Below are 21,509 nucleotides of genomic sequence, written 5' to 3' on the forward strand. Positions count from 1 at the left end.
AAATTAGACAAAAAAAAAAAAAAAACAGTTTGAAACTTCAAAGCTTTGCAGATAAATACAATCCACCGTTTGCTTTTTTTTTTTTTTTCAAAGGCTTTTGGCAATACTTGAGCTCTCCCATTCCTATACATCCAACACTGAATTTCAGAGAGAGAGAGAGAGGAGAGAGAGAAAGAGAGAGAGAGAGATAGGGAGGAGAAGACAGTGAGGGGATGGGAAAAGAGATTTTTGATGTGTTTACCACACAGTTTTTCCTTTCTTTCTTTCTTATTCTGGGGACTACATTACCCTGAGGTAACTCCCACCAGAAAATTAAAAACAAAACAAAGAAACAGAACCAGAACAAAACAAAAAAGTCTTTTTTAAAGGCAGCCGTTCTCTGGCCAAATAGTTCAAGTCTATGAAATACAATAACAGTATACAGAGTGACCCCCCACACAGAGAGGGAAGAGGCTGAAGAGGTGGTCTGGGAGGGGGGGGGGAGGGGGACAAAAACAAAAACAAAATAATAAACAAATCTTTCACATGTGGGACCCCAGGGTCCTAAGCCTCCTAAGCCTCCTAAGCCTCCTCTCTGAACCACCACCACTACCACCTCCACCTCCTCCTCCTCTTCCATAACACCCCAACTGCCTCTCCTGCAGGGGCAGTCCTTCATCAGTCATCTGTCCCGGGGTCTGAGGGCCAATCGCTGGGGTGCGGGGAGCCGCAGCCGGGGCTCCCATCCTCCGACGGGCTTCAGTTGTTCTCCTCGTCGCTGTCGTCGGGGCTGATGGCGGGACTGGTGAGGCTGTAGGTGGGGGAGGTGGGGCTGTATCCGGGGGACGTGGGGCTGTAGGTAGAGCCCTTGGGGCTAGTGGGCGAGTAGGTGGGAGACGTGGGGGAGTACTTGGGAGAGGTCGGGGAGTAGGTCGGGGAAGTGGGGGAGTACTTGGGGCTGGTAGGGGTGTAGGTCGGGGACGTGGGGGAGTAAGTCGGCGAGGTGGGGCTGTATTTGGGTGTGGTGGGGGAGTAGGTGGGGGAGGTGGGGCTGTACTTGGGCGAGGTCGGCGAGTATTTGGGAGAAGTCGGGGAGTACTTGGGGGATGTCGGGGTGTACTCCGGGGAGCTTGGGCTGTAGGAGGGGGAGGTGGGGGTGTATTTGGGAGAAGTCGGGGAGTAGGAGGGCGAGCTGGGGCTGTAGGAGGGTGAGCTCGGGGTGTAGGTGGGAGACTGCGGGGTGTACCGTGGGCTGGAGGGGGAGTAGGATGGAGAGGTCGGCGAGTAGGAGGGCGAGGTGGGGGAGTAGCTCGGGGACGTCGGGGTGTAGTTCGGAGAGGTGGGGCTGTAGCTCGGAGACGTCGGCGAGTAGGAGGGAGAGGTGGGGCTGTAGCTCGGCGACGTCGGGGTGTAGTTGGGCGACGTCGGGCTGTAGCTCGGGGACGTCGGCGAGTAGGAGGGCGATGTCGGGGAGTAGGATGGAGACGTCGGCGAATAAGACGGCGACGTGGGCGAGTAGCTCGGTGACGTCGGCGAGTAGGAGGGAGAGGTGGGGCTGTAGCTGGGGGACGTCGGGCTGTAGCTCGGCGACGTCGGACTGTAGCTGGGCGAAGTGGGGGAGTAAGAGGGTGATGTCGGGGAGTAGGATGGAGAAGTTGGGGAGTAGGATGGAGATGTGGGTGAATAGCTGGGGGATGTGGGCGAGTAAGAGGGGGAGGTTGGGGAGTAGGAGGGGGAGGTTGGGGAGTAGGAGGGGCTGGTGGGGCTGTAGTTGGGGCTGGTGGGGGAGTAGGATGGAGAAGTAGGCGAGTAGGAGGGTGATGTCGGGGAGTAGCCAGGGCTCTGCGGGGTGTAGCCACCAGGAGAGCGAGGCTCGTAGGCTGGGGAGGTGGGAGAGTAATTTGGAGACATGGCGCCACCTGCAGGAGAACCAAGAGAACAAAAATCAGACTCTTTACAACTAATTTCAAAACACTACTACTAAAGCATTAATAACTACAGAACTCTACCGACAATGTGCATGTAGGTAAACAAAGCAATACCATCTAATATTATACTATAGGTGTGAATAACTACCACTGTGATAACATGGGACTTGTCAGGCACCCGCTACAAACACAACTGTTCTCAGCAGCCTAAAATAAGTCACCTCCGTAACATCACGGTGTTGAGCGTACTGACCTGGCGAGGGGATGTAGGGGCTGGCAGGCCCCGGTGATCCAGGAGAGCCCGGCGTGGGGGACCAGGCCGGGGAGTAACCCGGGGAGAAGCCGCTGGCGTCGGACGCCGCGCTGGGAGAGAAGCCCGCCGCTCCGGGGGTCATTCCACTCCCTGGAGAAGAAGCAAAACGGCAGAGTCAGTAAAGCCAAGTACAGTCAGCGTAACATTACATTAGGAGCTATACAAGCCTAATTAGGTGAAAAACAAAGATGGACGCGCACTCACCGACGCTGGGCGACCAGGCGCCGTACGCAGGGGTGGCTCCCATGTTCCAGGGGGTCATGGCCGGAGACATGGCGCTCATCGGGCTCGGGGCGGAGCCGTAGAACATGCCCGTTGCTGTAGTAACGAGAGGAGGGGGGGGGGGGGATTTGATTACACACAAATCAAGCATATGCATGTACCAATGACCAAACACAAGTTACAGCACATGGGTGCAGGAGAAGCAAAATAAATAAATACTTTAAACTGAAATGCAAAAATGGAGCAATAATACAAAAGTAAAACTTCCAAGGGCATTTAAAGAGACACTTGCAGCTTCGAATGGACACTTCAATGGACACTACTGTGTGCGCATATATGCTCAAGTCGGTGTTTCTGAGGGTGGCGATGTGAGGGGCTGGTACTCACGTCCGGGCACGCTGATGCCGGGGATGTTGGTGGGGATCTCCATGCCGTACTTGCACTTCTCGGCGTCCAGCAGCAGGTCGAAGCAGCCGGTGCCGGCGGGGGCCAGCTGGCCGAGCATGATGTTCTCCGACACGCCCTTCATGGGGTCGCACTCGCCGTGAGACGACGCCTCCATCAGCACGTCCACCTGTGGACAGGTAATGACCACCGCATTTATTTATTTATTTATTTATCTATTCACTCACATATTGCTTATTTAGCTATTCATTTTGAGATGTCAAAAAATATTCAAATATATTTCTCCTTTTCACATTCTCCTGTCAGCGCTTTGAACTACAATGATATGATACTGTACCATCGAAATGGATTAGTGTATGAAGAGTGACTGCTATTACACTCTGCAAAGTGGTGGAAGAGAAGAGTGAAGGTGTATACGTGTGTGTGTGTGTGTGTGTGTGTGTGTGTGTGTTTGTGGGCGGGACACTTGTGAGTATGACACTTACCGTCTCCTCAAAGGAGCACTTCATGAGTGGCCCGGTGTCCTGTCGGTTGATGCCGTGACGGGTGATGGCCATCAAGTGACCTCTGCAGGTCATGGTGTCACAAAGCAGGGCCAGATGGCGGTAGTTGACATAGGAACCGTCAAAGGAGATCACATGGTACAACTCCCTCTCCAGAGCCTTCCGCACAGCCTCAATACCCAACACCTGCAGACATGAGGGGGTGAAGGTTAAGGTTTACTCCAAGCTAGACGGAGCTTTTACATTTTGTTACGGCTTTGGCTAAATTGATTAACTGTGAAGACAGAAACAAATTTCCTGGTTCACATTGCACTATCCATTTGTGGCAAATTTATCACCAAGAATGTATCAATTGTGAAAAGGAATACCTGAAAGGCACATTAAAAATCACTAATGTGCAGACATGAGGGGTGAGGTTAAGGTTTACTCCAAGCTAGATGGAGCCTTTACATTTTGTTGCCGCATTCAGCTAAATTTGTAAGAATACATTGTGAAAACAGAAATACATTTCCTGTTTCACACTGCATGATCCATTTATGGCAGATGTGAGCACACACACATAAGAGTTATCACCATGTATGTTCCTTAGTAAAGTGTAAAAATTGCGAGAGAAAGAGACAAAAAACCCCGAAGCCTTACGGTAAAGATCTCCACGATGTCGTTGGAGGTGGTCCTGACGGGGTCGACGTCCTTGTCGCTCAGGACGCGCATGAGCGCCACGCCGTCCGTCTCCAGGATCCACTCCTGCAGGGCCTTGAACTCGCCGTCCTCGGTGATGATGATGCGCTTCTTGTTGTCCGTCTGAGGAAGATGCATGTACACCTGGGCAACGGAAGAGAGAGAGCAAGACGAGGGAGAGAGGGGGTCAGGGGTCAGGAGCTCAGTGAAAACTGAATCAACCATTTGTGTGTATTAACATTTGAAAAAGATGTGCAAAAAGGAACAGTTTCTGTGAGTGTGTGTGTGTGCGTGCGTGTGTGTGTGTGTGTGTGTGTCTCCTCACCTTGCTGATCTGCTCAATACCCTGCAGGGTCATGTCTGTCAGCATGTTGGACTCGATGCACCTCAGGAACACGTCGTCGTCCATCTTATCCACCACCTCTTCATCCTAAACGGCACAAGATGGCCAACATTCAGCAAGATTCTAATGCTGGTCAAGTTAAGGAAACCACCAGTTCCATTTACTTATTGAGAATTGGTTTTGTTTGCGTGTCCTGTGCTTGAGTGACCACACACACACACCTCTTGGAACTTGTTCTCGTCACTGTTCATGATACGGATTCGCAGCACCAGCTTCTCAGCGTTGTCGTCATTGAAGATACAGTTCAGATCGTCACCGAATCCTGGAGAGTGTGGCATAGACAGAGGAAGACCCATGAGTAATTCTGCATACTATGCATACTATTACGGCCCATGAGTAATTCTGCATACTATGCATACTATTACAGTTCCATTCACATACTATACTCCCATAGAGACAGCTCAGCAGCACCAAAAAGTCATATTTCAGGTCAATCAAGTCAAAATAGAATAAGCAATTCTACCACACGTTTGAAAAATTGACTTTTAAAAGTATCTGCAACTTGGGACACATTTCATTCAATCAGGCTCTAGAAAGTTCCTCACCAGCGTTGATCTTCTCAGCGATCTGCTCCATGGTCAGTTTGCGGTCAGTCATGTGTTTGCGGTCCAGCTCAATTCGGAGCAGCCAGGGCGAAATGCGGGTCACGTCAAAGTCCGGCATCTCATAGTAGACATTCACCCACTCCTGGTCCTCAGTCACCACTGTGTTTTGAGGATTGGGGTCGTAGTAGATGGCAGTGTTGGCTGTCACCTGTAATCACAAGCCGGGCATATTCGTTGGCATTTTTATGTACAGCGTCATCTGTTTCAGCGCTACAAAAGTAAAACACATTATGTGTTTGTTAGATGCCGTGAAAGAGCGTTATCAAAATGCAGATATTGCTAAGGGTTGTGGTTGCAACTTTGTGGAAATGTCCATAAAACAGAAGTCTTGAGGTTGATTGCTTGAACACTAATGAATTTCTTGAATTTCCCCTTGGGGATCAATAAAGTATCTATCTATCTATCTATCTATCTAATTTGTATCTTGTATGACTTCCATATTATACAATGAAACACATTCAGCATTCATTTGTATGTACAGTACATGTGTACATTTGCGTAACATAAATAAATAAGGATGCGACTTAAGAACCCAGTTAGGATCAGGCAAATGACCTTGCGTAGTGTGGTGTGCTCCAGGCGACACAGGATGTCTTTGGCCCTCTCGGCGTCACGAGCCGCTTGGCCCACCAGGAAGACTGTGAGCGAGGGGGTCTTGGGCCGCTTGGAGATGTTGATCAACTCCTTGAGACGGGGCACACCCAGCGTGACGTTCTTGGCCGACACACCGGCGTAATGGAAAGTGTTCAGGGTCATCTGGGTGGCGGGCTCTCCCAGGGACTGGGCAGCCAGAGCGCCAACCATCTCGCCCGGGTGGGTCTGTCGAGAGAAGGAAGAGAGAGAGAGGGACTTGAGTTGGAATAGAATAGAATAGAATATATACTTTTTTGATCCTGTGAGGGAAATTCGTTTCTCTGCATTTAACCCAATTTAACCCTTCGGTTACAAGTCCGAAGCCCTAATCAGTACACCACGCAGTCTGGGGGAAACAAAAGTTTCACAATCAAGTCCCACGCAAACGATGAATGCTTAAGTCTGACTCACGATAGACTGGTTGAATTTGGTTTCGATCTCTCCCAGGAGCCAGTCGAAGGCCTCGGTGCTCAGGCGGAACTCCTCGGTCATGCGGCGCGAGCAGAGCGTGGAGCGCAGGTGGATGTTGAAGAGCAGAGTGGCGTTCGCCTGCGCCTGCCGACTCAGAGGGTCTTCGCCGTTCACGATCACCAGCTTCTTACTCAGATCGTGGGTACCTGTGGACAGAGGGTATATATATATTACATCATTTCTAAAGAAATTATAAATAGGCATCAGCTTAATCAAGGTGGGAAATGAATCATTACAATTAGACCATGGGAAACCATCGTTCATAAAAATTAAAACTTTTATCATTTTATGTTTCATAAAGAATGTTTTTTTTTTCAATTCATTTTGAAATTAAGTTGTATTCCACCTGATGGTTGTTCGTTTTGATGAAATATGGAAATTGATCTTTTACTGTAATCATCAATAGTGACTGGGGCCCACAAATCTTGTGATGCAACATAGTCAGGGCTATTCCCTTATGGTCGTAAAGGCTGTGGAGCGCTGCACACTGTAGACCACAGCGTTAAACACGCATCTGCCTCGAGTGCGTCATGTGCCACCAGTGATCCCCCAGCCCGCTCTAAGTCATCAGCACTCTTTATATAGCCAGCGTGAGCCTCCCGGCTTAATTTAGCAGTAAGCAGTGGCCTGACATTAAGGTGATCGCAAGCGACCACAGACTAATCCCATATACTCTGGTAAACAACTAACAAAAACATCATAAATTGCAACAAAAAATTGGATCTAATTAGACAAATGTGGAATAGGAACTCAACTTAAGAGTAACAGAGGGGCCATGTAAAAAGTTTGAAATAAGAATGCCGATTTATTTCTTCTGATGTTTAACGTGACTGTCAATCATACACACCTTCAATCACCCGCAGTGGGTTGAGGTCTGTGGGGGTCCGGGGGTTGATGCGGAAAATCTTCTGGGCGTTCCAGATCATTCTGGCCAAGTTGCATGGCAGCACCACCTACAGGAGAAAATGATTACTACAACTGCATGAAGTGCATTTGCGCATACATTTTAAAACATGCAAATTCAGAGAGCACTGAGGGAAATAAATGAATGAACAAACAAACAAACAAACAAATAATAATATTCCATGTTCAGCACTGCTATTCTGCCCACTGTGTGTATGTGCACTTGGCCCACCTTGCTGTCCCCTGTGGGGAAGATGGCCCGCAGGATCTCCCGGTCCTCCTTCATCTTCTCAAACTCGCGCTCCAGGGCGCTCTGCACGTGTGCGTTGGTCAGCACGTCCTTCACCACGTCCTCCTGCAGGGTGCGCCGGAGGGCTCGCTCGTTGCTGTAGTCAAACCTGAACCTGTGGATTACAGGGGGCAGAGAGGATGCGTGAGTGAGTGAGCGTTGCCATACTACCTGCGGCTGGGCTAATCGTGCGCGTCATGGAACGGCACAGCTAAGAGCTCGCGCCTCAGGTTCAAAGGGGCGAGATTAGTGACAAGACAACACCTGCTCCCTCTACCATAGCGGTTGTCTTCTCAGTCTACAGGTGGATACAGAACATTGGCAGCGGCAACTACCTGAAAAAATTGTTTTCTTTTTTCTTTCTCCATGAAGAGAAAAGAAAATGCTAGACTTTTAAATCTCATTTCCAAAACAAACAAAACCAGGCTTTGGTTGGTTCAACTGCAAATTACACAAAATGCCAAATGTCAGCTATATCAAAGCAACATCTGTAGTTAAATATACTGCACACCAAAACACGCATGTGTATGTGAATTTCCCCTTGGGGATCAATAAAGTATCTATCTATCTATCTATCTATCTATCTATCTATCTATCATCGAACTGTTGAAACTAAGGCCAAGTGGTTCCCCTCTTCTTCCCTGCCGACTCACTTCTTCTCGAAGGCCTTGTGCGAGGGCTTGAGCGTGGCCAGGTTCTGGAACTCCACGCTCTCTCCCGCCAGGCCGTCCTCTCCGTAACGCAGCTGCACCACCTGGTTGATGGAGTTTCGCACCGTGGCGTCGTATTTGACCATCACAGACTCCATAGACTTGATCAGACGACGCTGGATGTAACCTGAGATGAGGAGGCAAGGAACGAATCAGAAGTTATGTTAGACTAGATGGATACGTCGCTGTGGTCATGGCTTTGCGGTCCTACAAAAATGTCTGAGACGCCCCCCCCCCCACCCCCGTTCACCATCGCCCTCTCTCCTTACCCGTCTCGGCAGTCTTCACAGCCGTGTCGATAAGACCCTCTCTGCCTCCCATGGCATGGAAGAAGAACTCTGTCGGCGTCAGACCGGCCAGATACGAGTTCTCTACGAAGCCTCTACTCTCAGGGCCGTAATCATCTTTGATGAAGTGGGGCAGTGTCCGGTGCTTGAAGCCGAAGGGGATTCGCTTACCCTCAACGTTCTGCTGCCCCACCACGGCAATAACCTACACAGGGACGTTCAGAGATTAGGAACCTTTTAGGAACTCGTATGCACATAATATTATGAGAATTGATGATGCACTGGATCTGAAATAAAAAGTTCACCACTAAATATATTGTTGCCCAGTATCAATAAGAACATGGCAGAACTACAATAATGAGGAATACTGCCCAACAACATTGCTCAAAATGTTGCCCCATCATTAGTTTTAGATAAAATGGACAATACAAAGGTGTGTGCAATGTTCTGGAAATATAACTACTGCATTCTAGGTGCATTACTAAGGAGTCCCAGAGAGACTGATTAAAATGATGCATTCTCTTGGGCCCCTTCCATTGGTTTAGCTGGTGGCCTGTTGCTATTCCACTAGGGTTGGAGGATATAAAAAGCCATGCTGGATATACCTGTGAGATGTTAATTTTGGATCCTTTGGACCCAGCCACCACCATGGACTTGAAGTTGTTGTACTCCGAGAGGGACTTCTGGGCGGACGATCCGGTTTTGTCTCGAGCGTCGTTCAGGATGCGGTTCACCTGGTTCTCGAAGGTCTGCCTGAGCGTGTTACCTGGGGTCGGCTCCAGCTCGTTGTTGTGGGCCTTCTCAATTACCTGGAGGGCGAGACCGGATGGGTGGGCGAGAAAAAACACGTCAGGACAAAGTCCATTTGCAGTGATTTTTAGCCATACAGGGAACGAGCCACTTTAAAAAGAGGAACTGATAGGACTTGTTCTTCACATTGTTGTCCGTATTAACAGACTGCTCATTTCTGGTCAGTGGATGGTTTGAGGGATTGAACGTACATAGGATGCACATATCATTGCCCCATAAATCACTAATAAGTCATAAATCACTTGCAAGTTTTTTCCATTACAATGTTATTTATTTTCGGCCCAATCCAAGTGAAGGTGAGGTTTGCATGCATGTTCCAGTTTCACTTCCTTGTTTTTGATCTGTAGAGCCATTTGCTCTTGTATACACTTTCTCTTTCCTAACTTCTGCAAGAACTGGCTCTTCGAATCTTTCCACTGAAAACTGTCTGGTGAAAAACAAGTCTCAAGTGTCAATCTTTCCTCACGCTCACCTCTATCACATCCTGTTTGGCCTTTTTGATGGTGTTCTGAATGTCCAAGTAAGTCTTTGCGTCAGCAATGGAGTCACCAATACCGATGGAGTGACCTAGAGGCAACAAGATAGACACAATGAGGGAAATTTTAGCATTGGAAAAGAAGTCAGAGGATGTTGATCGAAGAATTTGTAGCTCAATGATGAGCTGCATGAGTAAAGCAAAGGTAAATAGACCTTTGTATTCCTGGTTAAGTCATTCCACTTCTTTATTGTCGACTTGAATTTCCCCTTGGGGATCAATAAAGTGTCTATCTATCTATCTAAATACTGACTACAAGTAGTGACTTTACAAAGCAAGCAGACCTAGATTTGTTTGAAATACTTCCCTTAACATACATCTGCAATTAAGTGTGATGGCCTACATGAGATTTGACACTACGTCCTCCTCCCCTTCCCTTACCCTCAATGAGCAGCCAGTTGTTGACCACCGTCTGAATGTTGGAGTAGAAGAGGCGGGTGACGTCGTGGCCCATCTCCAGGTAGGAGATGTGGACCAGCGAGCCAGCGGACGTTCCCAGGGACTTCTTACACAGGATGCCCATGATCAGCTCGCCGTTCTCCACAATCACCTGAGAACAGGAAGAGAACATTTCTCCTTACAACTAAACTGCTTAAATCAACTCTCATACTTTCTGATGATCTACTTTACTTCAGACATAAGTTGTTGATATAGCTTTAGCACCCTGATAGCAATTGGTTAAAGAAAAAATGTAAAACTCGATCCCCCTGTGTGAACTTAACTTTCAATGAAGGATGGCAGGAGACCACTTCATTGTACAATTCTGTGTCAAAATAAAGGAAGCCGCAAAATACTAAAAACGTCCACCATCAAAAGAGAGGCCTGGATGTGGTGTTTGTACCTTTGTGTCTCCAGGGGAGATGTGCTTGTAGGGGCCGCTGTCCTCCTCGTCGGGGTGAGTACTGTGGGTACGGATGACGTTGATGTGGCCGGGGATGATGAGACTGAAGATCTGCTTGCCCGTCCAGAACGGCCTGGGCTTCAGGATGGCCGGCTGGGGCACCTTGCCGTCCCACGTGGAGAGGAACATCAACAGGTTCATCACCTCGCCCTGCGGGGGAGAGAGAGACGGGTCAGAGGGATTATTTTCTGCTCGCTCGAGTAAAGGATCACTCACACAACACTCACATTAATCTCTTTAGCTGATGAATGTTCAAGTGATTTTACAGTGAGCCCCAACTAACTCTGATAGTTAGTCATTATTTTTAAGTATTTTTCTAAGCTTATATGCCAAATCCAAGTATTTAACTGCATAGCTAGATTTCAAAGAAATATGAGAAGCTGTTTTGTAACGAGGGATTGATTTCTCCAGTTTTGCATACCCTGTCTAAGAAGACGTCTCTCTTTGTGAATTTGCGCACGGCGGTAAGTGTGTCCTGCACGATACCCATGACGGGCCTGTTGGACTGGGGGGTGACGATCATACGAGGCACCATGGCCAGCTCCTGGATCTCCGCTCTCGTCTCCAAAGACTGGGGGAGATGCAAGTTCATCTCGTCCCCGTCAAAGTCGGCGTTGTAGGGGGTCGTCACACTGAGATGGGACAAACAGAATAGATGGCATAAACACACTAGGGCAGATGGTTTCAAATGCCACGTGACATGCATGTTCTGCGTGCGAGGGCACATTAAAGCATGCTGTATTTTTGTAGAGATAAAACTGCAGTTCAGCTAAGTTTGCATGTCATAAATACTGGACTGCACTCATAATGGTCCTCTGTTTTCTGGGAGCATACCTGAGGTTCATACGGAAGGTGGACCATGGAAGGATTCGCACTCGATGCCCCATCATAGACATTTTATGCAGCGTAGGCTGTCTGTTGAAGATGATGATGTCACCATCGCACATGTGTCGTTCGACCTGAGGAGGAAAAGCAACTTTAGTGTCCAACCACAATTCCAAAAAAAAGAGAGCCCAACTTTCATTATTTTGATGACGAATTTAATCTTGTTACCTTGTATCCAATCTGGAGGTGAAGGTCACTTGGTTTGGGGTGGAATCGCAGGTCAATGCGGTCACCATTGTCACGGATGATGTATTTGGCTCCCGGGTACTGACTGTTCCCTCTGCTCACAAGCTCTTGAAGTCTGGGGAGAGTTTAAGAAGCCAGTCAGTGAGCACAAAAGTCAAGTGTTTTTCATTATAATGGATAGACAACATTCACAGCACTGTAGCAGTTGCGGGAATGATCAAAAAAGAAAAAGAAAAACAAAATGATCAACAAAACAACACATGAAACAGATTTTCGAATATGGGGGCAAGTGCCGCTGAAGTCAGGACTGCATCTCACCTGTCGATGTTGAAGGGTGTGACGATCTCAGGGAAGGTCATGTTGGCGGCAATAGAGCGAGGCACACCCACTTGGTCAATCTGTAGGTTGGGGTCGGGCGTGATGACTGTTCGGGCCGAGAAGTCCACACGCTTACCCATCAGGTTACCACGGACGCGACCCTCCTTGCCCTTCAGACGCTGTTTGAGGGACTTGAGTGGACGGCCTGATTTCTGCATCGCCTGTGATCAGAGAGCAGACAAAAGTTAAGAGTGCAATTTTGCAACACTTCTCAAAGTTATTCCATCACAACAAAATGCTAAATTACAGCATGGCATTTTGCAAAGTACTGTATTGTTGAATGGTGGAGTATAGTGTGCAGTCTATCTGTATTCAAATTGTGTGTGTGTGTGTGTGTGTGTGTGTGTGTGTGTGTGTGTGTGTGTGTGTGTGTGTGTGGCTACTTACTCTGGGCAGACCAGGGAGCTCGTTGTCCACCATGGTGGCCACGTGGAACTGCAGGAGCTTCACGTCCTCAGCGATGACGTGAGCCGCCGCACCACTCTGCTCGTTTCTCCGCAGCTGGTTGTTGATCTTGACTATGTCGGCCAGCTTGTGAGTCAAGTCATCCTGCGGGGTTGCAAGACGTTAAAGATGAGAGCGGCATGAACAGGTAGTTGCAAAATGACACTGACAACCACTTTTAAAACTGTGTCTAATAACACAGTATTACTATCTTTATCAAACAATTATAGTTAATATTGTTAATAAAAATGTTCCTTCAATACACCCCAGCAGCTGAAGATTTTGTAAACTGCGTCTAATAACACAGTATTGCAATCTTGATCAAATAAACCCATAACAAGAGCAGGAGGCATTTGCCTCGCACAAATGCTCAATTTTCTTCAGTAAACCCAACAGCTGAAGCCTTTACATGTAGGGGGGGGGGGGGGGGGGGGTGAACTCTCACCTGATTTCGGGCTGAGCCCTGCATGATCACAGCGGGTCGGACAGCGAGAGGGGGCACGGGCAGCACCGTGAGGATCATCCACTCGGGCCGGGCGAACTTGGGGTCCATGCCCAAGATGACGTCCTCCTCGTCGGAGATGCGCTTGAAGATCTCGTGCACACGCTCCGGGGTGAGCAGGATCTTCTTCTCCTGCGAGTCCTCGTTCACGTGCTTCCACTCGGCGTAGAGCTCCAGGCCCGAGCGCCGAATGATCGGCTGGTAACGCCCGCAGCCGCCATGACCCTGGGAGGGCAGACCATTTTTGTAACGTTTATGTAACTAATGGTTTCGTTTGTCTCGGTTAAGCCGAGACATGGATTAGGAACGCAGCTTATTCAAAGTGGTCAATGGACTGTTGTGGGTAACAATCAAGTTAACGTTGAGCTAATTTATCGAGACCAGTGGACTGATCAGATGTGGGGGGAAATCAACACCTAAAGTTTAAAACTATAGTCAGTGATCAGTGCTTGTGAGAATTGTACAATTTCACATGTAGTTTCTCTTCATTTGAAAACTGCTTAAACTACTGGAACAGACATGATGCTGAAAAAACTCTTTCGTAAACATTTTCCAAATTATTTGTTTTCTGCATCGGGGCGTGAGTGATATTATGTTGTCATGAAAAAGTCCACTGCAGTACCTTCTCCTTGGAAAGGTCCTCATCGTTGTCCTGCTGTTCCATTCCAAACTTGTTGTCCATCTCCTCACCACCTTCGCAAATGTTTTTGCCTTTACAGAGGTCATAGACGTGGGTCAGGCGCTTCCGTGGCTGCCCCTTTGACTTCCCCAGGATGTCCTTGATCTTCGGGTTATTCTGAGGAAATTATGATTACAATGATTAAAACATTGTACTTGCTCATTCTGCAGATGATTTCATCCAAAGTGACTCACAAGTGAGGAACAATAATCAAGTGTAGGAGAAAGTCCTAATGGGTAAGGAGACAAAGTACAGAAGAGCACATTAAGTGTGAGTTAGAAATGTTAGAGGGGCTACGATAAGAAGAAGATTCATAAAAACGAAGAGAGCGGTATTCGCACCAATTACATTTGGTAGCTTGTGAGAGAGTGGAACAGAGCATTAGGTCCAATATTCCAATATGTGGTTTAATGTTTTGCATTATGCCCAGTATTCCAATATGTGGTTTAATGCTCTGCATTTCTCACCAGTAGGTCACTTTGACACTAAAAGTATGCTCCTACTTCAGACCCTGTATGATATCTGTTCTAACCAAGGAAATTGTAAAGCGCCAGGGTTGATATCACTTCTTGTTGTTTGTTTTGTGTCAAATGCGATTGGCGTCATTGATTAGAGTAGCCTGGATGTCTCCTGACTCTGACACTGTATGATTATTTATCCTTTGCTGTTGTGTACTTAAGCTCTGGATAATTCTGTGTCAAGTCAGAGACACATATTCTGGAGTGCATTGTGCTTCATGTGTGCCTCTCTCCTGTATACAGCCCAATTAAACTCTGCATCTTGATTGTATTTCTCCGTGTCCCACTTTGGTATGCCATATTTTTACCACCAAGAAGCAACCAAAAATGAGTTTGGACTGAGAGGTTCTTATGTGTACGGATACATGATGCTGCCAGCAGGTATTCCTTGAAGGAGCACTGTGGCCAAGAAAGGGCGCATAAGCCCGCAAGATTTGAGTTATAGGAGGTCAGTGAAGGCAAAGTGATGTGCGCCCTTTTGAGTTGATCGAAATCCAGACAGGCCAACATGTACTGAACGATCTGTAAGGGTTTCACTGTGTATGCTGGGGACCCACTGGAAGGGATATTGTACTGAAGTACTTATTTATTATCTTCCCAGATTGCAAACCTGTACTTTTGTGAAACATTTCATGAATGAATCATACAGGGAGATGAAATATTACTCACAGAATCCACTAGAAGCTTGGAGCAGAAGAAACAGACACAGCGAAGAACCTTCATAATTTTGTTGACGAAGCCAACATGAAACACCGGCTTCGCCAGCTCAATGTGGCCAAAATGACCGGGGCACTCTGCCATGTTACCTGGTCAATGAGGACATGGTTCAAAACATTAGCCTTTGCAGTAAATTTTACATGACAAGTCACAGTACATCTAGATGTCTTACAACCAATGTAATCTGTGCATCCACAAGCAGTACCTGCACATGTCTGACACCTGCCCGTCCGTTCTATGACCCCTTGTCTTGGATCCATAAGACCACCGAGCTTTGGGCGGCCTCCCTCCGTAGTCTCGGAGTACTTGATGCCACCTTCGGTGACAGACATTCGTTTCTGAAAAACAAATCAAATAAACCATGGTCACAACTAATGTCTTCTGATAAAGGTGATAAGTGAAACTGAGCACCAAATTACCCATGACAGCAAGAAGGCCATTAACATCATATCAGATGAATATGGGAACCAGTGTTTAAGCTAAAAAGGCCAAATGGAGAAAAAAAATCTTTGGAAGTACGAGGCATAAGTGGGCCCTGACAATTCCATGGCGGAAGGAACGCTTATAGTGGGATGAACGTGTTTTCATTTTGGGGTGAATAATTCTCATCATAGCTCATCTTTAACCAATTGAATTTTAATCTACAGACTCATTGATACATTTCTTAAACATGCAAAGCTTCATACTCATTGTGAATTTTTATTATCAGTGATTAAAGACTTAATTTATGAAAGGGAAAATGAATGAGAAACTATTTCTAAAAGTTTGGGAGAACTGACATTGGCCGCAGAGCATCACAGCAAAGCATGTCGATTTAAGTTAGCTGAAGGGCTAACGACAATACTTATGATCACCCTAAGGTGTAAGCTATCGTGTGAAAACAGACTGCATACTTAGTTTCGGCATACATGGGATTTGATTTATGTTACTGTTCAGGTATGTGCAGAAAAGTTTGCCCCAACTTCCTCAAACATGCGCTCACTAGCTACCAACAGCATGAGTTAGCGTGCTGGCTAGCTAACCAGCTAGGCTAACTAGATAGCAACGCTAACTGCAGACCATCCGTTATCCTTTACTATGAAACTGCAACATCATAAACTGTCATAAATATGTATGTATTTAACATTAAAATGAAAAGATTACAGATTGAATCCCCCCCTCCCCGAGACAAAACCTACAAGCTCATCTGGACTGATGATGCCGAATTGCACTCTCTTGATGAGGCGCAATGGGCATGCGCTGTCGCTGGAGGGCGGTCCGTGCATCCTGTCTATTCAAAGAGACGCGTCCTCCCCCGGCACGCCGCTTTGAAAGAAGGAACAGCTTAAAACGCCACCAAGACTCTCTCCTGGTCCCCAATGGCGACCGGAATGCCTCCGATGGCGGTCTCCCAAGGACCCACGTTGTTTGATCAACAATGAGCCTGTTTATTTAAGACTTTATTCTAGCTATTCTGGCTAACTGCTATCCCCCTCCCTTTTCCTGAACTACTCTCCAGTGCGCTCTAAGCGCATCTGAAGCTGAAAGGCTCACACACGGCTTTATATAGACTGCACGCTGCGCTACAGGTTTACACAGTCATCACGGCAGGGGCTGAACAGTCAGAAGGCGGGCTCACAAGCTCTGTAGTAAAACAGTAATTGGTTGTTCAAAAAGACATCATGAATAATGCATTAAAAAGCACGTATAGCCAATGAGGAGTCACGTTTTGTCTTCAGCGAATAGAAATAATAAAAATCTACGACACAACCATGAACATTGGTATGATTGGTTTATATACATCAAAGGTGGGGCTTCAGTGACTGCTAAGATACAAAGTTATAAATATGCAATTTTTTGAAAGGCGATTCGTCAACTTTCTCATTAATATGTATTACTATGTACCCATTCACCAATGGCTTTCAAGCGGGGCTGGCGTAGGAAAGAAATTCGTTAGACCCGCCTGACTGCCGAACATTACCGATTTCTGCCGAACAATATTTTCCCCTCTGAGCAAAATTAAAAAAAATCCGCGTTGTCTCGTTCGTCTTGCTCTGGATCAGCTACGACTCTTGGAAAAGAAGCTCGCGCGCAGGGCCTAACCTGCACTTAGAAGAATGAAAGAATTTATATGAAGAAACATTTGTGATCACAACTTCAGATTTCTCAGTTTTAGGTCATTTTTCTATGCTCTTTTTATTCGACCATCAACTGATTTTTTTCTTTTGAACGTTTTGCGAAATGTACGGGAGTATGGATAAATCCTCAGGCTCGAGTGGAACCACTACCTGGACAAGAGGTTGTAATGGCGGTATGCATATTTGGAAAGTCCCCTGAAAGCCTAATTCTGATAACCGAAGTTATACGATCGGTTTTGGATATAAAAACATAGAAATTGTCATTGTTTTGATGTCAGCATCTTAAATATGTATATTTTAAGTTACTGGGTGTATATTTAATTAAAATACGATATTCAGAAAAAAGGCCACAGCATCGTTAGCATTAGCTAACATTCTAAAGCGAACACCGGCCAGGGGCTAGAAAGGCTAGCATTTTTGTCGATTTGCTGTGTGTTTGGCTCGATTTACAATGCGCTATTAGGATGTAACGTTAATACTTTGAATTGACAAAAAAGTAAGTGCGATAAACTGCTGTCTCCATCGACGTAAGTGAGTCAAGGTAGTGTTTAAAGTTAGCGTCCTATTTGGAACTAACGTTAGCACTAATCAAAGCTAATTGTGCTAACAGGGAACGCTAAGTACGATAGCCAGTTTTCGATAGCTAGCTAACGGTATTTTCATCTGCGTTGAGGTAAACCATTTTTTGTGATATTTATGTAGCTAACTAATTATTTCGCGTCGTTAACCCGATACATTGATTAGGAACGCAGTTAAGTTAAAGTGGTCGATGGACTGTTGCAGCTAAGTCACGTTAACGTTGAGTTAACTTAACGTTACAGCTCAACATGGAAATATGGCCGCCAGTTGGGAATATCGGTTGTCTATACGATGGTATGTTGTGTTGGCTAAAGTGAACAATAGACAGCGTTGTCTTGTGTTAAAGAAAGAGTCTTAGAATGAAACATTGATGGACATAATATAATGATATGGCAAGTAGGTAAATACACCTATGTCAACAAACACAACTAACGTAAATTATTGATTACTCGCAGGGTAAAGTAAATTATTCACCTCGCTAACGTTAACTTTAGATCATAAGCGGCTTTAGAGTTCCTCCTTGCTGGCTAATGTAGCTACTGCTAGGCGCTCTACATGGCTGCCTCATAGCATCCAACTAGCCAATATGCCAGATCATCGTCTAGACTGGTCGGTAACGTCCATCGTTAATTCCAAGAAGTCGTTTGTTAGTGAAGTTGATGTAGTGAATTACGTTAAAGCTATGCCTGTATCTAATAGAATATCGTTAGTTTAACTGTGAATGTCTAAAAACTGCCATCCTTACAGGGGCAAATGGCTAACTTGCAAGCTAATGTTGAGACGTCTTAATAGTTAGTCCCCATGTAACAGTGGCGATTTAATCATCGCTTAAAGTGAAAAGTTACAATCCTCTATTTTTTGTTTTTGTTTATGTTTTGCATATTGTGTTATACTCCTTTTCGGAAATGGATGACCGTAAAAGCTAGCTGTGGGTAACCTTAGGCTACTTGGAAGACAATTTAGCCTGGCTAGACTCACTGTTAGCCAGTTTGCTAATGTAACGTTTAGTTGTAGGCTACTTCTAGTTTCATTTATGAGCAGTCGCTTGGGCAATTATGTAACGATAACATTAGATGAAGCGAAACAATTCCAATTCTTGGGTTTAAAGCAGTCGAGTGTGCTAACGTTGTCTTTAGTAAGCTAATGCTCTCAATAAGCTATAACATCGGAATTCGTTAATTGTGAATAGTAAGTTAACGTTAAAACTGAACCTTTTGCCATGTGCCACAGAAAATATTAACGTTAAGTTGGGTGGATTCCTCTATCACTTAATGTTATCGTTTTAGGGTTTGTTACCGAGTACAATGAGTGATCAAAGAGGCAAGCAATTGTTTTGAAACTAGCCGGCAACATGGCGGGTTAGTTCAAGATTGCAGTTACACAAATGGAGCCTTATTAACCTGGCTTGGTGAAAAGGACTCCGATAGCAGTGGACGTGTTGGGCGGGTTCTTGACTATGAGGACGAGTCTTTTGGATTGTGTAACCCTGGCTCCATGTTGGTCTGGTCAACGATAGCTTATTAGCGATGTTGCGTACAGCGAAGACAAGCTGTTATTTTAACGCACAATATGGCCTGAACCTACACCAGTATTGTGCCATTGTCATTTGGTTTATAGTTTGTATGAACTAAAGTCTTTGTGTTGAGCCCTGTCTTCAACTATACGAGCTGTGCGTTTGCTTAATCTTGCTAGCCTGTTGTTTTAGCAGTACAGATAGCCTAGCTTAAAGTCTCCTGATCTACATAGAATTCTCCCCGCGCTTACGTTACACAATAGCATAATCTTGTATACAATCTGGAGACACCAAAGTCTTTCTAGGACACTAGAGAGGCAACAGTGTTCGTTTAGTGTTTGCAGTGAAGGGATTTCCTGTCTTGGAATCACCCAGCTGAAAGTTAGCAAAGTCAACATTTTGTTTCAACCTCTTGAGGTTTCTGAGCAATAGTTGTGAACCTCTGCCAGATGGTGTTCCGTGTGTATCAGTATGGATCTGATTTGATATTGGTTTAACATAACCAATTTAACGTAACCATTTGAGATGTGAAGATTCGTGCCCTTTATATTTTGTAGATGTGTTTGTGTGTCTAGGCCCAAATTACCCTTTCGCAGGTAGGCTAACTTCTTACCTAAATATTGGAAGCCTCTCCTTACATATTATTCTGTGTGTGTAACACTTGTATAGTAATGTTCGTGCTGTACATGGTATTGTAAATATGTATATAATTTAATGGTGGTGTTAATGCAATGTTAGTAGACGTGGTTCCATCACTGTATGATGTAGTTCATCATATAATCACCCTTGTTTATGTTTTTGCCATAGTCATATAACACACATGCTTATGTATAAGAATACATATTATAGTGTTAATAAAAGTTACTAAACCAGCATTTCCTCTCATTGTCTTTTATGTGCCCCTGAAATATATTTGTCACACTATCAGTCCATCCACTTGATCATGCCATCAAGGCCTGTAAATGTCTGAATAAGTGCTGCATTTTTTGTTGTTATCATTCACACATTCTCCTCACTACTTTCTCTTTGACTGATTTCATTAAATAAAATAATATTTTTTTAAAAAATAAACTTAAATAGATGGCACATATTTACCCTGCCTGGCACATGAGTAAGTTTAACTGGTAATCAACACAATTTCAGCACAAGTTTCATTAGACATATCTGGCGCCAGCGTTTTCTTCATTGGTAAACATGTCAACTGACCCTGGTGTGTCTGTGCCTGTTCACTTACTTACACCCAGTGGATGTTCATGGTATTGCACACATCAAGTTGATTGTTGCGCAATGGCAGCAAGTTCATGCTGTCGTGCGCCGTCTTGTGGTTAAACTGTCCCTATGAGACTAACAATGGTTAACACCAAGGTGGTTTTCAGATATGCCTGGTGGTAAAAGAGTTTGCTCAACAGAATGACCTAGAGTCTGCTGTGATGAAAGTAAAGGCCCCAATAAAGTGAATAAGGGATTCACTTCTCTCACAGAGGAAAATAAAGTTCCCTTGACTTGAGAGTGGGGTAAGAAAAATATATTTAGGTCTTCGTTCCTTCCTTCATGTTTCTTTTTTTTTTTTAAATACAACTGATCAGTTTATGCTGGCCTGACTTTGAAATGAAGAATGAGGGGTACTTAGAGGAAGACAATACACACTAATATGAACACCTCCTCTTTAGATCTGGGCTATGGGACAACAGACAGGTTTTTTTATTATTTTTTTTTGTAAATGTGCACATGTGAATGAGCATTCATTCATACATACATGTTTGTTGCCCAGACTTAATGTAGATGTAATGTGAGTGTGTATGAGCTTTAATATTGGCAGGAACTGTTGGCTTCATTTAACCATAGGAGCTGTTGGTGGTGGTGTTGTCTTCCTGTGTGTGACAGGCGGTAAGCTGGCTCATAGGGAAGGGGGCTGGTGGGTGGGGGGTATGAAGCACAGAATCGAAAGGGAACAGGAGAGAAGGGGGAGAGTAGCGGAGAGAAAGCCAGCTGCATAGCTTGCGTCGCTGCAGGAGAGAGATGAGGGGCTCCATTTTGGCTCTGGGGACCGGGATGCCTTCTAAGAAAAGGACGTTTTCAATGAAAGGTAAGTACCACAGAGGAATGAAATGGTTGTGGGTTGTATTGCTTGAGTAATATCGTCAATGGGCTTATCCTGCGTCATTTAGGCCACCAGGCAGTGCTTTAATATGTAAGATGAGATCTGGGGGGAGGAGGGGGGGGGCACACCATAGATATAAGCGCCATCTCGGCACAACATTAGTGACTGGAGTTTGTTCGTTTTAATTTAACTCTTGTGTTCTATTTCAGTGGCAAAGTATTTTGTTCGCTAATAGGCAGTAGGCCATGACCCCTCCCTGTGCCCAGACACTTCCTGTGTCCGTTCCGCTGGCAGGCTATTTTTGACCTCTGAACT

At 45.6% G+C, this 21,509-nt stretch overlaps 1 protein-coding gene across 1 annotated transcript; it reads right to left on the bottom strand.

The window, feature by feature from the left end:
• Positions 1-345: 345 nt before the first annotated feature.
• On the bottom strand, positions 346-16,382 carry polr2a (RNA polymerase II subunit A). The gene is made up of 29 exons (XM_062515683.1): positions 16,063-16,382; positions 15,090-15,222; positions 14,837-14,973; positions 13,593-13,766; positions 12,914-13,195; positions 12,412-12,573; positions 11,965-12,185; positions 11,629-11,761; positions 11,410-11,534; positions 10,997-11,207; positions 10,516-10,725; positions 10,056-10,224; positions 9,612-9,706; positions 8,935-9,138; positions 8,312-8,534; positions 7,986-8,169; positions 7,276-7,447; positions 6,988-7,093; positions 6,081-6,286; positions 5,592-5,855; positions 4,977-5,184; positions 4,593-4,693; positions 4,354-4,458; positions 3,990-4,172; positions 3,333-3,536; positions 2,830-3,016; positions 2,425-2,538; positions 2,161-2,310; positions 346-1,898 (listed from the first exon to the last, which is right to left on the bottom strand). The coding sequence occupies exons 1-29, from the start codon at positions 16,147-16,149 to the stop codon at positions 739-741; spliced, it is 5,910 nt and encodes a 1,969-aa protein (XP_062371667.1). The 5' UTR covers positions 16,150-16,382; the 3' UTR covers positions 346-738.
• Positions 16,383-21,509: the final 5,127 nt, after the last annotated feature.

This window comes from Sardina pilchardus, chromosome 16 (assembly GCF_963854185.1).
Source record: "Sardina pilchardus chromosome 16, fSarPil1.1, whole genome shotgun sequence".
In the NCBI taxonomy this organism is placed as follows: Eukaryota; Metazoa; Chordata; class Actinopteri; order Clupeiformes; family Clupeidae; genus Sardina; species Sardina pilchardus.

Excerpts from the sequence above, each read along its gene's own strand:
- polr2a (XM_062515683.1), bottom strand. The coding sequence starts at position 16,149 with ATGCACGGACCGCCCTCCAGCGACAGCGCATGCCCATTGCGCCTCATC. Across the intron at positions 4,459-4,592 it reads ACGAGAACAAGTTCCAAGAG|GATGAAGAGGTGGTGGATAA; the intron begins GTGTGTGTGTGT and ends TGTGCCGTTTAG. Across the intron at positions 4,173-4,353 it reads GTATTGAGCAGATCAGCAAG|GTGTACATGCATCTTCCTCA; the intron begins GTGAGGAGACAC and ends TCCGTTGCCCAG.